Source organism: Aedes albopictus, chromosome 2 (assembly GCF_035046485.1).
Source record: "Aedes albopictus strain Foshan chromosome 2, AalbF5, whole genome shotgun sequence".
In the NCBI taxonomy this organism is placed as follows: Eukaryota; Metazoa; Arthropoda; class Insecta; order Diptera; family Culicidae; genus Aedes; species Aedes albopictus.
In genome coordinates this window covers 289,794,308-289,815,176 of record NC_085137.1, presented here as the reverse complement: position 1 = coordinate 289,815,176, position 20,869 = coordinate 289,794,308, and the positions used below count along the sequence as shown (strand labels likewise).

Here is a 20,869-nt window from a genome sequence, read left to right as displayed (position 1 = left end):
TTATGTCTCAGTTTATTTTTAGTGGAAAAACTTCAACATCTTACAGTAATAAGTGGTGGGTGCAATGTGTAACTCAGAGGTAGTGAAGCCTGAAAACTTTCTTGATTGACCGGAGAAGGAAGTTTTTGACGGAACTTCGGTCACTGCATTAACATGATTCTCTATTATATACAAAACATGCGTCCCACTGATAACGAACATCGAAAACAATTAGCAAATTAGATACCGCACTACGAATTCATAAGCATGAATGCAAAAGCCTGATCATCAGGGTGGTTCAGAAAAACGTTTTTACTCCACACTACTTATTCGATTAATAACCAGATTCAACAACTACCCTCTCCCATTAGCTGGTTTGAAATTTAGATAGCACAAGTCCTTCAAGAAATAAAGCTTCTGTAGCTTGTTTGTTTTAGTGTTTTGAAACTGTATGTCTCAATTCCATGTTTTGGGCATACTCATTATTTGCCTTGCCTTGCGAGTGTTACTGTGACTGTATGCAGAGAAGGCCATCTCCGGAGTCAGAAATTGATAAATATTTCATGCTGTTGGTCGCGACACCTAGTGGTTGAAATCACACTTTTTACACGGAAAATTCCTATACTGTGTTGACACGCAAAAGCAAAGTATTTCGGAGGCAGGTACACCAACTCAAAAACGGATTCGCAAAAAGATTGTGTTTAACTTGAATGTATTTCGGGGACGCAGTCAAAGTTGCTTATCTCTTAAAACCGTAAATAAGGTATGCGATACAATAGTGGTGTATAATATCATTATGATATTTAAGAATATTTGATAAAACACCATAATTATGCTTTATAACAGCCTGCAATTGCAAAAACGTCTTTGGAACGTCTTTCATGTAATTGCAATAGTGGTCGAAACAACAATTGATATGCTCTCAATGAAACAAAATTTTGAAAAATAAGAGAATTAATCATCGATATGACGTCATTTATTCATTAATTTTGACTATACCTGAAAGTAATCAATACACTTTGAGTCATGGTCTTGCCACAGACAAACAGACGTAACACTTCGAACATTTTTCGATTCACATCATAGTCACGGAAACATATTCGCCCAATGCTAAAAGGACTAAGTTTGGCCGACCACCAACCAGGTGGCGGTAGTGAGCAAACGTCAAACTCTAACAAAAACTATGAAAGCGCCACGGTTGGGCAGTTGGCCAACTATCAAATTTGGAAAAAGACAGTTAAATCGGTGTACGATGAGAATTATCAGAGTGTTACGTCTGTTTGTCTGTGGTCTTGCTTTGACGTTTATGCACGATGGAAACGAAATGGGCAGAAACAAAATAAATTGAGTCGATTTTTCACGCCAAAAATTTATCACTTTTCGTGTGGTCGATTTATTCTTAGATGCCCTTCTCTTCTCTGCTGTATGCCTTGCGAGCGTACGACCGCCGCAGGAATCTAATAAAAGATAAGCGCGACAATAACTGTGCCACCGCACTGACTTGGCACTCTGAAGAACTACCCTACTGAATTGGCACTCTGAATCATTCCAGTTCAGATCGAAACAAGTGATGATGTAGATGTAGAGAAACGAGACCAAGCACTTTGTGTTGTATGCCTACCGAGAAGTTCTTCCTCATCCAGTAGCAGGCAATGTTCCGGGGAATCCATATGAAAAAGAATTAGATATTCTTTCCTCGATTTCGGGAACAAGTGAACAAACGGCTCTACATAAAATGATACATACTTTATCAACCTTTTCGGAAGAACTTAAAACGATTTGTTTCCGAACTGACTATTTTCTACTTAGCATTGTTTCTCAGTATTCCATCCGAGTCAAGGAATCAGTAGATTATTTTTGACCAAACATCCAAGTGAGCAATTGTTAGTTGAATTGCTTGCAATACAAAAATACCCAAGTAACCACAAGCATTATATCATTGCATGAATTATACCGAATATCAACCTTTGCAATGCGAAATGCAGTAATTCCACACTTGTCATGCAATAATCCTTTAGATTGGCATTATCAATGTAATGATGCATTGCATTTTTCTTTACAATAAAGTTCATTAAAAGGTGATAAAAGATAATTCAACAATTCAACACTGCAAAAACTGAATAAATGCAATGCACAAACTAGCAAAGTTTGCTCTAACAATGCAATTATAAAAGCTTGACTCTAATGGTAAACAAATGTAACCAAGAAGAGTGAACAACTTTACTCTAGCGGTCATCAACACGTCTGGTTCGACTTCCGACCAATTTAATCGCCGTTTGAACCACCGATCGACAACTTTTTTTTTTTCAGAAAAACCTTTTTATGAGATTACCTTTTCTCTTTTCTGTTGGCTGCTATCACATGCCAATAATGATGGAAACCACAATTAGCATGTGAGCAGTATGCGAAGGGTGTTTTAATTTTCTTATATTGATTGAATATATTCTAAAATGCATTATGTATTTATCAGTGATTATCAGAATGTGATTACAGGGACTCTATTACATATGACATAGTCGTTTTGCCCTCTACTGCAATGATTGAGACAGAAGAACAGTCTCCTTTAGTTAATGAAATATCTGTTGTTATCACAGCAGCAGAAACGGTCCAAGGAGCCAGCGCGTATGGAACTCATCTAGCGGTCTTCAACAATTCTGGTTCGACTCCCGACCCAACGACAAAAAAAGTAATGGTTAAACATTCATGTGTGGGGGCATTAGTACCGCCGATAATGAAGCGGTGCTAAAAATAGATTTTTGTTTTGGTTTTTCGTGTTGCACGTATTTAGCATGTGTAAATGCAAATGTACAGCACATGCATTTATGTTACTTTAGCAATGGCTGTCAACGTGCTGCAATATGTGGCATTAATTTGATTTTAGTGGGGCCCTTTTCGACTTTAATATTACTTCAATGGGGTGTTTAAAGTAATGCAGCATTATATTCACAATTTTAAATATAAATATATAGCAAAATTGATGCACTCATATACGGCTTCGTGGTTACTTGGGTATCCTCCCTGAGGCTGGCTTTCCATCCGCTGAAATTGTTGTGATCCCAGCAAGTGTGGTAAACTAGATTTGAATCGATTCGCAGGATAGAAAGAACTATTTGAAAATTGTTTAATGACCTCGAGTGCTTGAATATTCAACTGCTAATAAACCCGAGCAGAAGAGAATATCAACAACATAATAAAATATGCTGTTTTGGCATAATAACTGTATAATGGATACAGTAATTTTTATGTTATCAACATATCTTATTATGTTATAAACTTTGCTGTCATAAGCGGCAAAATAACAAAAATCATAACAAAAAAATGTTTCTGGAAGACCAATTTAATAACATGTTTTGTTAGATTCAACAACAACCTAATAACAATGAATCTTGCAGTGAGTTTGAAAACTTGTTATTGTTGTGTTATAGTTCAGCACATATTTGTAAATTGTCAATAGTAGAATAATAGCAGGACTTGATCTACTATATGTTACAAAAATGTAATACTTTGCTAAGTTAATGATAACAAACTATGATATAAAGGCTATATGATTCTGTTGTTATGAATTTGATATTCTCCTCTGCTCGGGAATCATGTTCACTTCCACGAAAAAGGTTTAATTCTTCAAATGAACATACCTATTAACATAATTTATCATGTTTGTGTTGTAATAATAATGAATAAACTTACTGCCTTAAGGATTCGACTGCTTATGTTTATATTTGGAGGTTACACACCAAAAATCGAAATGAGCTTTCAGCAAACTGATTTGCTGAAGATAAATCAGCAATCAATTTTTTTTGCTGAAAAATCAGTGGTTTGCATTTTTGTACTGATAATCAGCAAACTCGTGAGGAGTGCTGAAATTTCAGTGAATTCCGTCCGCCGTCAGCTCCATCGCAAAAAAAAAAACATGGCTGCTGCAACATTGCATTTGAGTCCGCGAAAAACTTGTGAAAAACTTGGTGGCAAACGGCGATAATAGTGAGTATTCATCTACATTTCAAACGCATTTGTTACCGAACATGTGTGGTAAGTAGTTCCGTACAATTTAATGGATAAACTTTTATATTTTCCATTTTAGTGCGACAAATGACAGAAGCATTCTGGCTGAGTAAACATCGGGACATGTTCATCGTTCGTGCTATAATTTCAACTTAGACCCAACTAAATGCTGCTTAATATATTTACTTGTGGAATGAACAATTATCAAAAACGATATGAAATAAACCGAATCGGCATGCTGCTTGATATATAAAAATATCTTAAACTAAAAATGTTTATTTTTTTGCATTTCGATTGAATTTGCTGAATTTCATCAGCTTACTGCTGTCAAATCAGGCGTCGCGACGCGTCGGTCGATTTTACTGGTTCTTCGGTAATCCCAACTGATGATTCAGCAAACACCAGTAAGCCGGTTTGACATTTGACATTGCTGAATATTTCAGCAATTTGCTGTGCTGAAAAGTTTACTGATAATTCAGCTCGGCAAAATTCAGCAAAATTTTGCTGAGTTTCAGCGAAAAAAATTTGGCGTGTATGGCTTTCAGTAGGGTGCCGAGTCACTTGGTCAGCGGATTTTATTTTGGGCTCTTTTCCGCTATTACTCAGTCAATTTTGAATCAATTGACTTGAAATTTTGTACACGGCTAGATACTATACCTATCTCATCACGTTTTAATTGGTTCAAAATTTACTGAGTCATAGCGGAAGATGCCCAAAACTGTGAAGGTATGGCAATAAACAATTGCATTTAGCATGTTTTGCAAAGATGATACATATTTTATGGGAGAACTTTTGATGGAAATGTGTGGTATGTTATGTTAGAAATTTTGCGAATCTACACAATAGTTTAGAGTCGGAGCACTTCGAAGATTTGTTGAACTGGATCAATATAGTAAATGACGGTTAAGCTAAGGAATCTCCCACACTGGTTTTGGAAGACCATAAATAAGCTGAAAAGATTCCGGTCAACTCTTTTTGGGCGCGCGAGCAGTTGAATTAATCAATCTACTGGCTTTTTAGAAAAAATATTGGATTGTGATAATACAGAGGGATTACCCTTCTCAACTTGGTGCCCGGTACAACAGACTTAGATCACTTGTTGAAACTGGTCGCCGAATACCAGGCTGATTTTCAACCATTTTAGCCCATGGTTTTCCGGCAAAAGTCTAAGATAAACACTTCATCTTCGGTCCAAACACTTGAATTTGATTAACCGTTGGATTAACCCATTGAACCTATCAGCCCAAGGTTTCTCGAAGTCATCCCTAACGGGCGTACCGCGTAGGTAAGGAAAAGAGAATGAGTTTTTAGTGGGTCGATCCCCACATCACCCGAGGAACCACCTCTTGGGTATCTGTTGCTGATTTTCTCATTCTATAAAAAAAAAGAAAGAAAAGTGTTCGGACCGAAGATAAAGTGTTTATCTTAGACTTTAAGATGAAACATCAAGAAATCCCATTGCAATTTTGCATACAAACTTTAGAGGCACAAATCTGACGAACGAAACATTGAACCAAGCCGCACTTGATTTTCCTGGCTTTGCTCACTTGCAAAAAGAAGCAGCTTTTCCAAATCGAGCGCATTTGTTTACGAATTTTTAATATTTGTGCTCTTGAAAACGTGAGTAGGGGTTTAATTCGGCCATTGTGGCAGCCATATTGGTATTCTTTGAAGTTTCTCCTTAAATGCACAGAAGTAGAGTGATGCAATTCCACACTTACTATTGAACGTTGCATCCGAAAGAACGATTCGAAGGTCTAGCTTCTAGAGTAAAAACACTATCACCACACGATCGTACATGCCCCTTGACTATGAGGTTCTGAAAACAGCGAGGATAGGTTTGGGCTTGGCAATAAACACGACCAAGGCCATTGCACACATGATTACGGGTAGAGACAGAAGCAGGTCTAATGGCGTTAGTGATGAGCTAATAATTTAACTAAATTCATAACATATTTAGGTATCATATGAATTTGCATATTTATTACATTTCTTATGATCGGACAAGAGTCAAGTCAACCCAGGCTCCCCTAGCGTATGATGCTACGTATATTTCTATTCCGATAAAACAAAAAAAAAACGTACTGGTGTCGCACATAAGAGATATCAGAAAAAAAAGAACTGATAAATGATAAAAGTAAGATAGCCTCTATGCCCGATAAGATTGAGATACTGGTTTCTTTAGGCATCTTGTTCGGTCTCTGGAAATATTGTTAGTTCCAATTGACCATTACCGGGAGTGCACTGACAACCTTCATAGTCCCCACGCGCGTGAGTTAATTAGCAAATGGCATTTTTTAAATTCTATATTCTGGTGTCAATGGATTGGCAACGCGTGAAATTGAACAACTATGGAGTGAAATTGTGGGTCTGTGGCAAATAATCCAATTAGTGCGTGTGATTCGGCTCGACGAACGACTATGTTTACAAACATATTACAACACGGCCAAAAGTGTCTGTCCACCGCATACAAATTGAAAGGTTCATCGCTTTGATAGGCCAGTAATGTAATTACGGTTTATTGGAATTGAATTACCGCTAGATTGTACTTATTTGGATTGCACAGTAAAGCTCCAAATGGTACATTTGCGTTCCATTTCAAACAGCAAAAGTTCACAGTTGTTGTTTGTTTTGTTTTAGCTAGGTACATACTGGTACTTTGAGAGTAAATGTTTCATGTTGAATGGAAATTCTCTACCTTCATGGTAATTTGCTTAGCTTTAATTTGGAATTGGAGCAAATGGACGAGATTAGAAGTAAAATGGAGTTTCATAATTGCAATGTTCTACCTTTGCATGGATGACTCTGAAAACATTTTTTTTTAAATCTTCATTAATGAGATTTTTAACGAGAGGCTAGTTTATCTTGGACCCAGAAATTTATTTAGGAAGTACACAACTCGAGGGCTCATATAGCCACATCTATGAAGACGTGGGTATTCTGCATGACCACGCTGAGGGTGACGGGTTCGATTCCCGATCGGTTCATGAAATTTTTCATAATGGAAATTCCATTGACTTCCTTGGGCATAGAGTATACTCATACCTGCCACGCGATACATATGCAAAATAATAATTGACAGACGAAGCTCTCACTTTAATAACTGTGGAAGTACGCATAGAACATCAAGAATAAAAAAGAAAAAGTGCACAACCCGTGAATGAAATGTGGTTCTCAGTTCTAAGTGAAAGAAGATTATATGTTAATCCCTTTGTTCGTTGTGAAGTGACTCACTTTCAAACTCATACAAGATGGCATTTACGAATAAACTGATAAGGATATTCTTCCCTAGTTGAGTATGTGAACGCGCAGGTACATGAGAAGACAAGGGAAGAATGTGGCATACACTTAATTTAAAGTACCGTGTTCGGTGAATTTTTGACAAAAATAGAACAACTGAATACAGTAATAACGGGTTGTTTACCTTTTGCACCCGTTTATGACAATTGGTATACTGAACCTCGGTAATAGTAGTTTACGCAACAAGGTGCAGAATGAATATTTTTACAGCACGAGTAGTACGTTTATCCAACGAAGCTTGCCGAGTCGGATAATAACGACGAGTGCAATAAAATCGAGTTCTGCACCGAGTTGCGTACAACGTTTTTTGCAATTTCATGCATTACCGCTTGAGGGCTTGATGATAGTTTTTAACAAAACTTTTTCATCAAACTGCATACTGATGTCCATAGCCATGTTTAAGAAAGTCTGATCATAGCAGGTTATAATGCGCAGTTGTCACATTTTTTCAAAACTGCGTCCGGAAAGCATCAAGTTGATAAAAACTGAAAACAGTGCTGTAATGGTTCATTACGAAACGCAAATCAGTGCTGTAATGAACCATTACAGCATTGCTTTTTTGGTGTGAGAAAGTAGGCCTTTTCATGACAGATTTGCGTGAGGTAAAACAGCCTATTATGATTAGAAATTGCAAAAAATCGATTACCGAATCTACCAAAACAGTTCTGTTCTATTTACGTCAAAAAAATACTGAGCAGGCGATTCAGGATTGAGTGTGAGTTGAATGTTAAGAAAATCTGTGGAATTGGTTTTAGTATACAATGTTGTATATGTATTAAGGTGGCCCACACTTATATGAAAGACAAAAATTTCGGAAAATCCCAAGTCTTACCTCCTAAATCAGTTGTTTTGGACTCCCAGAAGCTACGTTCAAAATTTGAGCAAAATCATTACACCAACAAAGCTAGCCATGGAAATGTTTGACACTTCTGAGGTCATTTTGACAGACCACACACATGCACGAAAAATACGGATCATATATTATATTTTATCGATGTTGTTGCTGTCCTTTTCATGCTCTTGTTACATCTGTCAAAATGACCTGAGAATTGTCAGTCATTTTGAGGTTAGGTTCGTTGGTGTAATAAAGAATAGGGATTCCCATAGAACATGTGACAACTATGCTACACACCGAAATGAGTTACATTATGAACCATTATGCCACTGTTTGGTATAGTGTCCAAAATGTTAATATTAATAGGCGAAAACGGCACATAGCGCACCGTCTATAGAAAACGTGGTGGGCTTATTCGTGGCCGAGCGATTAGCGGCGTCAGTCGTTTAGGTGTCTCGTAAGCCTCGGAGTGTGGGTTCGATTGCCGCTTCAGCCCATTGTGTCCAGAACTTACGAAATCTAAATATATAAAAATGCAGTGGCATACGTGGGACCGCGCATAACTTGCGAAGGGATGGTCTGATTTGGGTCGTCTAAGTTTTATTCTGTTAGTTTTCACCCAAGGAAGGTTTATGAGGCCAAAAACATGGGAAAATTGAGATTTTTTGAAAATCTGGTTTTCATACATTTTGAACGGGGACTTGGACTTCGCTAGGGACTTGAAACGTCAAAAAACGCAGTAGGCAAGACAAAGTTTGCCGGGTACAGCTAGTGTTTTATAAATGCATATTTTCTCCCTCAAAACGAAGTCTACGCTATAGGGCGTTTTTTTTTTTTTTTTTTTTGGGCGTTTCAGCAAAGTTATTCTAGTTGTTCTAAAACTTTACGGAAGACACCTACGCCTTCACCTAAAAAAAATATGTTGAATAAATTATGCTTTGCCCATGTTTACCAAGCAGTTTAACCATAAACTGAATATGCACTATTTATCTTCGTAGAGATATTGGTCGTCTTTTTTTTAATAGTCCCACTGACTGTGCAGTGTGCACCTTTTGGGATGAGGTGGAGCAAAACAACCGCTAGAATTTTCCGCTTTGGCTTGTAGTGAAATACCATAGGACTCCTTCTAGCCATTTGGCAGCAATAATAAAAGGAGAAGGTGTCACATGGTAGTTAATAGGTTGATGCTATATAATCAGCGCTCAATCGCTCCGTGCGTTTCACATTAGGTGATCTTTCCAAATGTTGAATTTGAATATCATCATTTTCCACGCCGCTTCTCTTTCGACTATACCAATCATTCTCCGGTGTGGCTTAACTGTCTCAATTTTAAATCTAGTTTGTTTAGGTACATCTGAAGAAAACTTCATATGCAATGAAATGTCGTGGGCTCGTGAACGGGCTCATACAAGCAATGAGGTAAAAGCGCTGGATAAGATCATGCTTAGGATGCCAGATTCGATTTCTGGTTAGTCCAGGAAGTTTTCATAATGGACATTTCCTTAACATCCATGGGCATAGAGCATATTCGTTAGAGTGGGTCATCGTTTATATGGAAAAATGAAAAATTCAATGGTATCCCAACAGATCAAAGCTTTTTTGATCCCATTTCAGGCCTCAAATAAGTGTGCAAAATTTGGGCGCGATCGGTTATGTCTACGTTTTGCGCATCGCGTTTGAAGTTTGTGTGGGATTTTACATGGGAAAACACACTTTTTTGCATTTCTCTCATTACTAGCTCGAATTTTTCTAAAACTATGTAACCGATAAAGAGAAAACATAGCCTGGGTTGTCCTGAAAAACTTTGTCGAAGACCGCGAAGTGATCTGATGCTTATGAATAAAGTTATAGCGTTGGCATTGCTTGGCGAAACAGCATGATTTTGTTGCTATTGTTATTCCTTTACATGTTAACCCTCTAATACCCAAATTTTTGATTTTGATCTAAATATCATTTTTCGTCATCTAAAATCGATTTAAGCATGTTTTGGAAGATGATTCTTTTTAATTCTCGATTTCGTGAATTTCAGTTTTTGATTTTTCTAATTTTTATTTTTGAACATCCCACATTTTTATATTTTTCCTGGAAGCCTATTTGGGTACGGATTTTTGGGATGAAAACATTTTGAGATTTTATGATTATTGTTGAAATATTTTTATTTTAAGTTTTTTTCATATAAAATTTTATTTTCCGTGTTATTTTAAGGAAAATAATTTTAAAGTGTATTCGATCCCCTTAAACTATTAAACAAGGATAGAATGGTTTGGGAAAAATTAAAAATATGTTCATTGTAGCGATTCAATACAAAATAAACAATGACTTCTAAAAGGTGACCAAAACATTGATTTTTGAAAAATGTAAATACGCTTTAAAATACACCAAAAACCATTTTGAGATATACAAAACAGTCCTAAATATCAGCCAAAAATATAAAAATTTTGATTTCCCTCGAAACAAAAATTACAAAAATGCTCAAACTATACCCCGTCTAAAGGCGGGGTTGGGTATTAGAGGGTTAAAACCAAGGGGGCAGACACCTACAAATCTTTGCTTAATATATTATTGTATATTAAAATATATTTTGCCATCGTAGTAATCGCTTTTTTAAAAATCGATAAAAAAAAAACAACTCATTGACATTTTTACAATCTGAGTGTCGGTTGCTTCAGCGGATTCGTGTGTATTGAATGCAATCGACGAAATATGAACAGTCGTAGACAATACAACGAGAATCAACGTTGTATGTTTGCGAAGTGCAACACTTTCTAATGGAATGACGGCTTCTGTAAGTTTTCTATTTTAGGCTAAGGAGATTCCAATTGTCGTAAACTATTTTTTCAACATTATGCTTATCAGATGCATGAAACCTACATCTCCACACAAAACAAAAATACCTTAACGATTGGATTTTCCCTTGGTCTAAAACAGATTAAAAACCTTGCCGATGTCGTTACTACCTGTATACGTATTCTCGGATGGTTTTAATGTTCTCTCCTTTACGAAAATATCCATCAATACAATAAAAACATAATCTTATTCAATACATAATTTGTTTTAAAACGAACCATACATATCAAATAAAAGCCAATTTCTTATAGACAGTAAAGTGATGAGGTGATAAGGTCTTCTTATGTTGGGGACATTAGAAATCGGGTATAAGTATTCATTCCAGTAGCCCGTCCAATCCATTTTTTTATAATTTGCCTAACATTGACAACTCAAAGCGCCCCAGAAATTCCAGTGCATTGAAATCTGTGAAGAGTGAAATGTTAGAATCGAGCGGGTAGTTATGGAATGTTGCAATATAAATTCCCACATTTCCTTTCAATCCATGACAAAGGCACTCAGATGCCACGAACTTGAGATTTAGCTGAAACACAAATGCTTTTAAAACTACATATGAACACAAGCCTTCTACAAAGACTCAACGTAAGAATCAACAATTCGAACAGAAAAAAATTATTACGGTGATGTTTTGTTTTACGTCGGTTACCTACTTAGATGGGAAAATTGCGAATAATTTCCGTTAATATATTTGTTTATCGTCTAATACACTAAGTATGTTAATAATGTCTTACCCCTTGGTTAAAACATAAACACATGCATGCGGTTCGTTGGTTATAACTATTTTCACAAGCATCGGATCGCTTTGCGGTCTTCGACAAAGTTTTTCAGAACATCCTAGGTTATCATTTTACAGTATCGGTTAAAAAGTTTCAGACAAACTTTTTCAACTTATGACAAAAATGAAAAAAATATAATTTCCCATACAAAATCCCATACAAATTTCAATTGCAATGCGCAAAGTGTAGACGCAACCAATCGTGCTCAAATTTTGCACAGATACTCAAGACCCGAAACGGAACCAAAAAAGCTTTGATCTGAGAAAACAGTTCCGATGACCCACACTAATATTCGTGCCTGCCACACGATACACAAATGCAAAACATAGTTAACAACTAACTGTGGCAGAGCCCTCAGGAACACCAAGCTGAGGAACAGGCTTCATTCCAGTTGGAACAGAATGACAAGAAGAAAAAAGAAGGACGTGTGTAGGCGTTTGCCCTGATATAGGACACTGCACTGTTTTGATTTTGTATGGGATTTTGACGTTTCTTGGCCTTGTTGTTTACTACATTTCTGTAAGAGTGAAAGAGAAGGAGTGCCCTATAGCATACTGAAGCAGATAACCCTGTTTTTTTTGTTGTTAATATGGTTAATCGATTCTATTCCTCGATATACAACATGTTTCCGATATATGCATGCATAATGCAATAAAAATGCGAAACCCATTGTGCAATTTATGTATTAAAATTCCAAAGTTTTGCATTGAAAGCTTTCTTCAGTCCACTTTGCATTCCATTGTGGACCCTTCCCTCCATCATTAACCGTTTCGTCCAAGCTTCCCACTAATTCATCAACACAGATGTTACCATTGACAATGCGCTAAGCGATGGGGTCGTCACCACCGTGTCGTCGTCATCGTTGTTGTCGATTGCTGCTGCGTTCGCGAATATTGATGACGACGATGCCAGCAACGCAACCACCGGCATGGCATGAAGACAGCAACTGGTGTTGGTGCCGAATTTGCATACTTTACAAAAAAAAAAACGAAAAACTTGATTTGTTTGCGTGCGGTTGGAAAAAGGAAACCTTGAACCACACATGATTGAGCTGAGCTGAGTGGCAAGCCGAAAATTAATTCACATCACATTGCTAAAGTGACCCATTGCCATACAACAGTATATAGGTACTTTCGTACTAAGTGCGGTGGACAACTATAATTTTCTCACTTCGCCACAGCTGTTCTGCCGGTGTATGGGAGGTACTCACTACTCTATACTGTATCGGGTTGTTGATTGAAACCACGACAAACGTGACAATAACCGCGACAGCATGTTCCCGATCAGGAAGGAATAACAAAATTATTTCAACGATAGCTATGTAGTTAAAGCATTGTCCAGTTAGAATCCGGACGCAAAGGATAATTTATTGTGACGCTCTCAATGATCATAATCATATTTTTTTACAGCAGTCTGATTATAAACAAGTCCTCTATTGATGGTGAAAATTTCATCGATTTTCTTGCTATGAGTGAAAAGTTATTTCAGATTGAAGACAAGTGAAGGAAAAAAATCTTGCACAAACACGCTGAAAATTAAGCGTGGTCAGGTACAACAGTCGCGAAAAATGTCAATGTCTCCATAACCATTATGTGTGATGTGCTCAGATGTTGTTAAGCATGCCATGAGGAAGTGCTCAAGGAAGATTGAAGTTTATGTTCATGGATAAATCTGCTTGGAATTCCAAGATTTGCCAGGAAGTTCGAGCTCTGTACATCGTTTTCTCACATCACGATTTTGACACCAAATGTGTACAAAGCTGATAACCTCAAGAATCGCGTGCAGCTTTTCAAAAATGCACACAAGGGATCTATAGAGGTTTGAGCTAATTTGGTGAGCTATCACGACAGCCTGAGATGTGCAGTGGTGTCATCATTGTTGGATAGTGTTTATTAACGAAAAAACACTCAAATTTCGCTTCTTTGGAATTCACTGAATAGCCCTTAATTTCGCAAGAAGAGAAATATTTGGCAAAGTTTCTTTGGAATCCTAATCAGATTGGTAGAGGGTCTCAGGACACTACAGGGATGACCTGATTGTTAAACAAATCCGCCGAAGGGGTTGATGTTAAAATTTACTACCATTGTGCAGATTTTTAAGAAAGTAATCACGGAAAAAAATGAGAAAATGTATTAAAAATTAAATTAAATAATTTTAATGATATTTTTCCATGAAACTACAGTAAATTATCTTTGTTTTGAGGGCTTCACCTTTTCTGTTTGTTATTCCACCTCTGAGATATAATTGATTATCTGCGTCCGGATTCTAACTGGACAATGCTTTAGTATATACTTTGAAGCTAAATAATTGTTTTACCTAAACGTCTACAGTACTTGTAAAGCATAGCTGCCCCATGTGATGCTTGCAATTGCAGATTTTGCAGCTTATATAGGCTGAGTGTACCAGTTATCGCCATAGTGGTTCCTTATTTGGGCATAGTGGTTATTTGATATAATTCAAAATTTTGCATCATTTCAAGAGATACATTCAAATACTTGCTACTAAAACTCTCATGAGCATGAGCATGAGCATGAGATGACCGTACAATTCGTAGTTGCTACTCCGTTACTGACCAGAACAGTCAACATTGCACAGGGAACCAAATGGATGGGGCCTGGGTGTAGCTTTCCATCCTCAATGTGCAATTTTGAAGGTTCAAAACTTTATATTGTCAGTACCGGCGCCGGCCACGTCCTTACGGTCATCTGGGAAGGGAAGGAATGTTGGTGTGACATCCGTTGCTACTAGAGACCGTGTTTACCTCCGCATCCCCACGGTTGTCACAGGAAGGAAGTTTTTTACAAGGGAAGGGAAGGGATAGGAAGTTACATAGTTCTGGATTCACATTGGTAAGTGATGTGAGCTATGCAACCCTTGATATGATTTAATCTTCCGCCAGCCGGCTGTCGGAAGAATACAATAATTTTATTGTATGTTTGTGTATTAAATATAATTATATACCGGGTATGAATATTTTTTAAACCACGGATCAACTCGTAATAACGCACGTTTTAAGCTTATCGTTTCTCAGTAAGAAAATAAACTGTATGCAATTCCGTTTAGTGTTACTGCCAATGCTGAAAAACCGAAACCCGCACCGTAGCTTTACGAGAAAACTGGACAACTAAACAACTAGAATCGTTGCTTTTGAGTTTCATCTATGTTCTTGTATTATTATTTTTTCGCGTTCCCGTGTTAATAAGATTGCGGAGAATAAATCCGTTGTACATATTTATTATCCGCGAATGTTCGCAACGCGTAATATAAATTGAAGGTGTGATGAACAGAAATACATTATCGTAAATGTTCGAAAAAGAAAGCGAAATTATGGAACTCGGCACGAATAAATCGACGCGGAAAACGTGGTCTACTTGTCACTCGTACGGTAATCTTGACTTTTCTAAAGAAAAAATACTTGCTACTAAAACTCTCATAATAGGTCAAAGCTTGAACACTTTTTCAATTTCCACTATGGCCAAATAGAGAACCACCATGGTCATAACTGGTACACTTGTACTATACTACATGAATTATAGTCTATATTCAAATGAAATCAGGTCATTTAATTAAATACAGACTACGCCATAAAAACACCAAAAATATTTTAATTTAAATAGAAACATTTCTAATCACAGAATGCCAAAAAACTTTCAAAATTTTTGAAATCTTGTTTTAATTTGGACGTAATCCACAAGTCTGAACACAATACACGGTAACATTAATATTCAAGGTTGAAATAATTTGCTTACACTTTCGTTATACCTCTCTGATCGGGTCAGTAGGTTATGGTTGGAGAATCTGTGCAGGCTGCATTTCTCACTAACCCCTCACTCGCTCTCTCGCATTGCGGTGATAAGCCATACATGCTATAGTTCCTAGTGATCAGTGACCAATTGATCGAATTTACATCTGCATTGTGTGCGGCTACGGTTTCCGTGGAAAATCTGTAGGAAATTCTATTGCAGAGATCTTCACGACAACCTGGACGTGGGCATGGCGACGGCAACGGGGGCCATGAGTTTGGCTTCGATGGCCGCCAGCAAAACCGGTGAGGCAAGCACAAGCAAAACTAGTCCCAGTGAACTCAATGCCAACGAGGGAGCCAGAACGTGCAGCACGGACGGACCGCAGTCGGTGGAGTTGGTTGTCCTGAACGACCTGAACGGTGATATTAGTAAGGTAAGTCATTTTGTCACTTATAAGCTTTTCAATCGATTCAATCCACTGTTGTTTTATTTGTTGCTTCTGTTTATAGTTGTTTATCAAGATTAGGATTATTTGAATCATAAGGAGGAAAAGAGGGGTAATGAACGTTATATTTTTCTATAGTTTAATTTGTATCATTTAAAAATGAAGCTATTTTTTCTTATGTTATAATTAAAGCTTGTATTCGCAATAATCTAGCTTAGCGTAGCATAGACTGACCATACGTGTCAATGGTTGCTTCTCCATGATTGATCTGAGCTGGCCAAATGAATAAGAGCTGGAGCACTCCACTTATTCTCAAGTGCAAATTTAGCAGCTCATATTTTTTTTTATCAACAACGGTGCCGGCTAAATGCTTTACCGTCAGTTGGAAGGAAAAGGAATATTAGTGTGTGATGGTTGTTGCTACTAGAGACCGAGAGTACTCTGCGTCCCCACAACCAGAACGGATAGGGTGTTTGCTAGAGAGGTGTTTGCTAGAAAGAGGAATTTATTTTTGACAGAGAATTCAGACTTTGATGCGTGGATACCAATCACAAGGTGATAAATTGTATGTTGATTACTATGAAGGCGAAGCGGCACAGTTCTCTTCGTTGCATAACTTGTAGGTGTTTTACGATAAATTGACACTGTGCTGTGGATTGGGAGGAAAGGGAAACGATTTTTTTCCATTTGTTTCTGGTTCTAGCGATTGGTATGAACATATTAATATTTCATCTTGATGAGTTCAGCTGCGATACCATCCTTAACAGTTGCTTTGAGCTGGTGAATGGCATGCTTAACTTCCCTAAGCATAGAAATTTGATCATTTCCGTCCTCTGCTGCATTGGCGTAGTCGTTTCCTCCGTTGCCGTGGCCTTCCATACCTACGTTCTCCACGTCATTCAGATGCTCATCGAAGTGCTGCTTGCACCTTTCGATGACTTCACATCCGTCGGTCAAGAGACTTCCGTCCTTATCCCTGCATAATTCGGCTCGCGGCACGAATCCGTTGCGGGATGCGTTGAGCATCTGGTAGAACTTCCGCGTTTCTTGGGAACTGCACAGCAGTTCCATTTTTTCGCACTCCGCATTTTCCAGACGGTACTTTTTCTCCCGGAAGAGGCGGATTTGCTATGTCCGCTTCTGCTTGTAGTGTTCCACGTTCTGCAGAATTCCTTGCTGCAGCATTACCGCTCGCGCTGCGTTTTTCTCCAAAATCGCTATCCTCGTTGAACCATTCGTTCCATCGACTTTTTACTGTACTCCAGCAGTCCTCTAGAAGGGCCACTACGAGCTCATCCTCGCCTGGCAACGTTCAAGATTTTGCGCGTATGCTGTGGTAACATCCGGTTGAAAAAAAAACGAGGTATATGATACTATGATAATAATATATATTTGGACACCGTGTTGTGGAAAAGTCAATGTCGTCCGCAAAGCACCAAAAATTGACCGGATTTCGTAAAAATCGTACCCCGGCAGCCCGACTTGTTACATTAGTTCAGTTAAACTGATGAAAGTCCATTACACTGTCGCATTCCCTGGCGAGATCCGAATGAACTGGATAACTCAATCGCTGCCGGGGCCCGTAGCGACTACGTTCACGTTCACTTCATAAGTGGATGGTCATGGGTTCGATCCCAGCCCCGGCACTTGCAATTTTTCGTCAGTTGTTCTTCACCTCGAGAGCGGCTGACACCTGACCCTCTTCGGAGCATATGCTCTAACGGACCCTGAAACTTGGATATCGGCTAACGGCAACTCATAATGGACCCCTAATCGGACTGGGGTTGGAACGAAAGCCACACAGCAACATCGTGCTCATCATTCTACTATGGACAGGGTAGAAAAGTGACAGCAGCGCTACGGCTTACCAATTCGAATAAGAATTAGTGGTACTATTAGAATAGAACACATTTAGGCGCTGTACAAAGTGTAAGTGCATCCGCCAATTGGAATCGCTCACGCAGTGCCCTAGTGGACAAGAGCTGTCAATTAGGTTAAGTGGTTGAAGAATAAAAAAAAATAACTCAATCGCTGCTTTGATCAGTCTGGTCAGCCTCGCAGAAAGCCGTTTTTGTCCATGATTTTCTATAGCTCTGTGCCTGTGTGGTTGTGTAGGGTAAAAGCACTAGACTTCGCCACTGCTCTAGTCTTCGCCACCTCCATACAAATTCCAGAATTTTAGGGGGGCGAAGTCTAGTGTTTTTACCCTATGCCGAAATTTTGATCCGTTGTCAAATTGCCGTCGATGTAACAGGGTTGATAACTTACCACGTGCAAACGTGACAAACGACGGAAGACGATCTGGGATAGGCATTCAAAATGGCCATCGCTCTGAAGTTCTCACATATTGACTTGTTGTTTCCCCTTACTGTACTGACATAGTCGTTTCTTCGCACTCGCCGTAGTGCAGCTTCCACCTGCTGATCACTCCATGTCCGTCCTTGACGATACTCTCGTCCTGATCCTTTCCTGTGTTCCATCCGACGTTACTTTCAGCTGCATTGTTGACGGATGCTTTGATCGTACTCAGGCAGTCCTTGAGAGGAGCTTCATTGAGCTCTCCCTCGTCCGGCAGCGCTGCCTCGAGATTCTGCGCGTATGCGGTGGCGACATACGATTGTTTCAGTCACTCCACATTATATCGGGGTGGTCATGGATATCGTACGTTGTAAGACACGGAAAGTTTTTAGCGCATTTATACTATCATCATAGCGCCACGATAGGTTCAGACATCGATAATGTCGGAGAAGTGCCGTCCGTCAATCAGGATGTGGTCGATTTGGGATTCCGCCTGCTGTGGTGATGTCCAGGTGTAACGATAAGGGAGGCTGTACTGGAAGTTAGTGCATAGCGGTGGTGAAATCAATAGTTTTCGTTCGTCAGCTGGTGGGCGCTGAGCCTTCCACTTGTCGGTCGACATTCCACCTCCTGACGAACCTAAGCGTTTAAGTCTCCTATGACAATCGTCATCAATGCTTCCGGAGAGTGGGCTGTGCATTGTTTTTAAACATTTGCAAAGGTTGATCATGTACAACACATCCCCTGTAGCGCTACAATGCTGAACTTGCGCTCCATCTGTATATCGGCAAATATGCGGGTGCTCCCGATAAAATTGAGAGATCTGAAGTTTCACGTATCCAATCTCAAGTACCTTTTTGTTGCTGAGGTTGTCGTCTCTTGTTGATTATCCACTACTTGTTTTTTTACGGGAGGCTCATGGTTCGAATGCACGCGGATATCGGCGAACGGCAACACCACCCCCCCCCCCCCCCCTTTTAAGAATCTACACGGAGAAACTGAAAAACTCAAAATTAGGTACTTTTAAACTCAATTTTGAGTTCTTTTTCATCTCCCTTTTCATGCGCTCTTTCTCAGGCCCCTGACACGGCCTATATCAATGCATTGGAATCATGGTAGACAGGATGTCCTGAGCGCTAATAAATAGCGCCCACTGTCAAATGCGAAAACATCAACAATTTTTTGTTTAACGTTTATTTTGGCTTATTGATCAGTTTTTGGAATCATTTTTTCCACCTGTTATGATCACAAAACACTTCAAACTCGCTTTAATATTAATGTACGGTATGAGGAGCATGCGATTAGTTGAATAAAGCAACCCAACAAACACGCATTGTGAATGTGATTTCGTGTGTGGCTCACAACATTAAACAAAAGCTGCGTTTGTTGATTACACGCTCGTTTCAATTTGCACGAATATGAGTATAAGGCAGTTAGATGTTGGCTACGATATATTTCATTGATGCCAGGGGCCTGCTCTTTCTGTTGTTGTCAGAGAGTGAAGAGAGAAACAGCCCAACTTTTGCAGTTCCGTGCGTCAAGCCAAAACTGAGTTTCTAGCACAGTACTCAAATTTGAGTGAATACAACCTAGTCAAAATTTCGGTTGGGTGGAAAAAACTTAAAATTAGGTATTTTTTTCACATGGAAGCAATCGGGAACAACCCAACAAAAACATCGTTTCCATCAACTCAAAATTGGCTTGACGCACGCAACCCCGAAGTTGGGTGGAAAGAACTCACTTTTGAGTAGTTTCGTCTCTCCGTGTACTAGTTTATCAACGTGCCTTCAACTGCAATCGCTCGTGTAGTGCTTTTACAGTGACAGGACTAGAATAGACCAGTAGTGGTTAATAGAACTGTAATTTACCTGTAATAATAAAAACTTCACAACTAATGCACTTCACTATCATTTCTCCCATTCCCCCATCGCAGAAAGACATTCCAAGCAGTAATCAGTTCGATGCACTGGAGTTGATAGACGAGTGCGAAGAGAAAGATCGCAACTACTCCAATGCGGAATCTTCGTCATCGCTGCTGTCCAACAATGACAGTCGGTCGGCAGATTACGTGCACAATGCCGCCACGCTAGCCATGGGCGAGGCTCGGAGACGGCGCCGGCGAAACAGCTACAACAATTCCAAGAAGGACAGCTGTGAAAACCTTGACACGATCGATCACATCAACGACAACGATGCCGTCGATGCGGTCAGGGTCACCTCGCCCTTGGACGAGCCCCGAATGGATGCATTCCGGCAGCAGAAGAAAAAGAACAAAAAGAAACCCCACCCAGGTGTAGATGACTCGAAGGACCAAGATGATAAGTTGGTCACGTGTTTGTACTACTCTCTAGTGTGTTGGGATTGCAGCATCTCGTGAATCACATTGAGAAACACTGTTTTAGCTACTAAAAGACTACTTAGTTGTTGCCCAATTTTATACAAATCTATTATACAGAAAAGGGAAGCTCACAGTATTTTTATACTGATACATTTTGACAGCATTCATTGATTGGAAAAGCATTAATTGATTATTTTTAGTGGTAGGAAAAATTCCACTTTCTAGTTGATAAGAACACGTATTCAATAAAACTTTTTTTTAAACAATGCTTTTTTATTTCGTTGTGAAATTGGTCCGTGATAC

General features: G+C 38.8%; 2 protein-coding genes across 6 annotated transcripts in view; one reads left to right on the top strand and one right to left on the bottom strand.

The window, feature by feature from the left end:
• LOC109410269 (uncharacterized) overlaps positions 1-20,832 on the top strand; it is a 29,249-nt gene extending 8,417 nt beyond the window's left edge. For 2 of the 4 annotated variants that reach the window (XM_029872836.2, XM_029872835.2), the window contains exons 3-4: positions 15,690-15,918; positions 20,162-20,832. In XM_029872836.2, coding sequence (XP_029728696.2) covers positions 15,690-15,918; positions 20,162-20,605 — 673 coding nt within the window. In that variant the 3' untranslated portion in view covers positions 20,606-20,832. The remainder of the gene's footprint in view (positions 1-15,689; positions 15,919-20,161) is intronic. The other 2 variants (XM_029872838.2, XM_029872837.2) reach the window with 1 other exon arrangement.
• The window catches only part of LOC109410267 (tyrosine-protein kinase receptor torso), a 174,679-nt gene that overhangs the window by 65,336 nt on the left and 88,474 nt on the right, over positions 1-20,869 (bottom strand). The window lies entirely within an intron of this gene.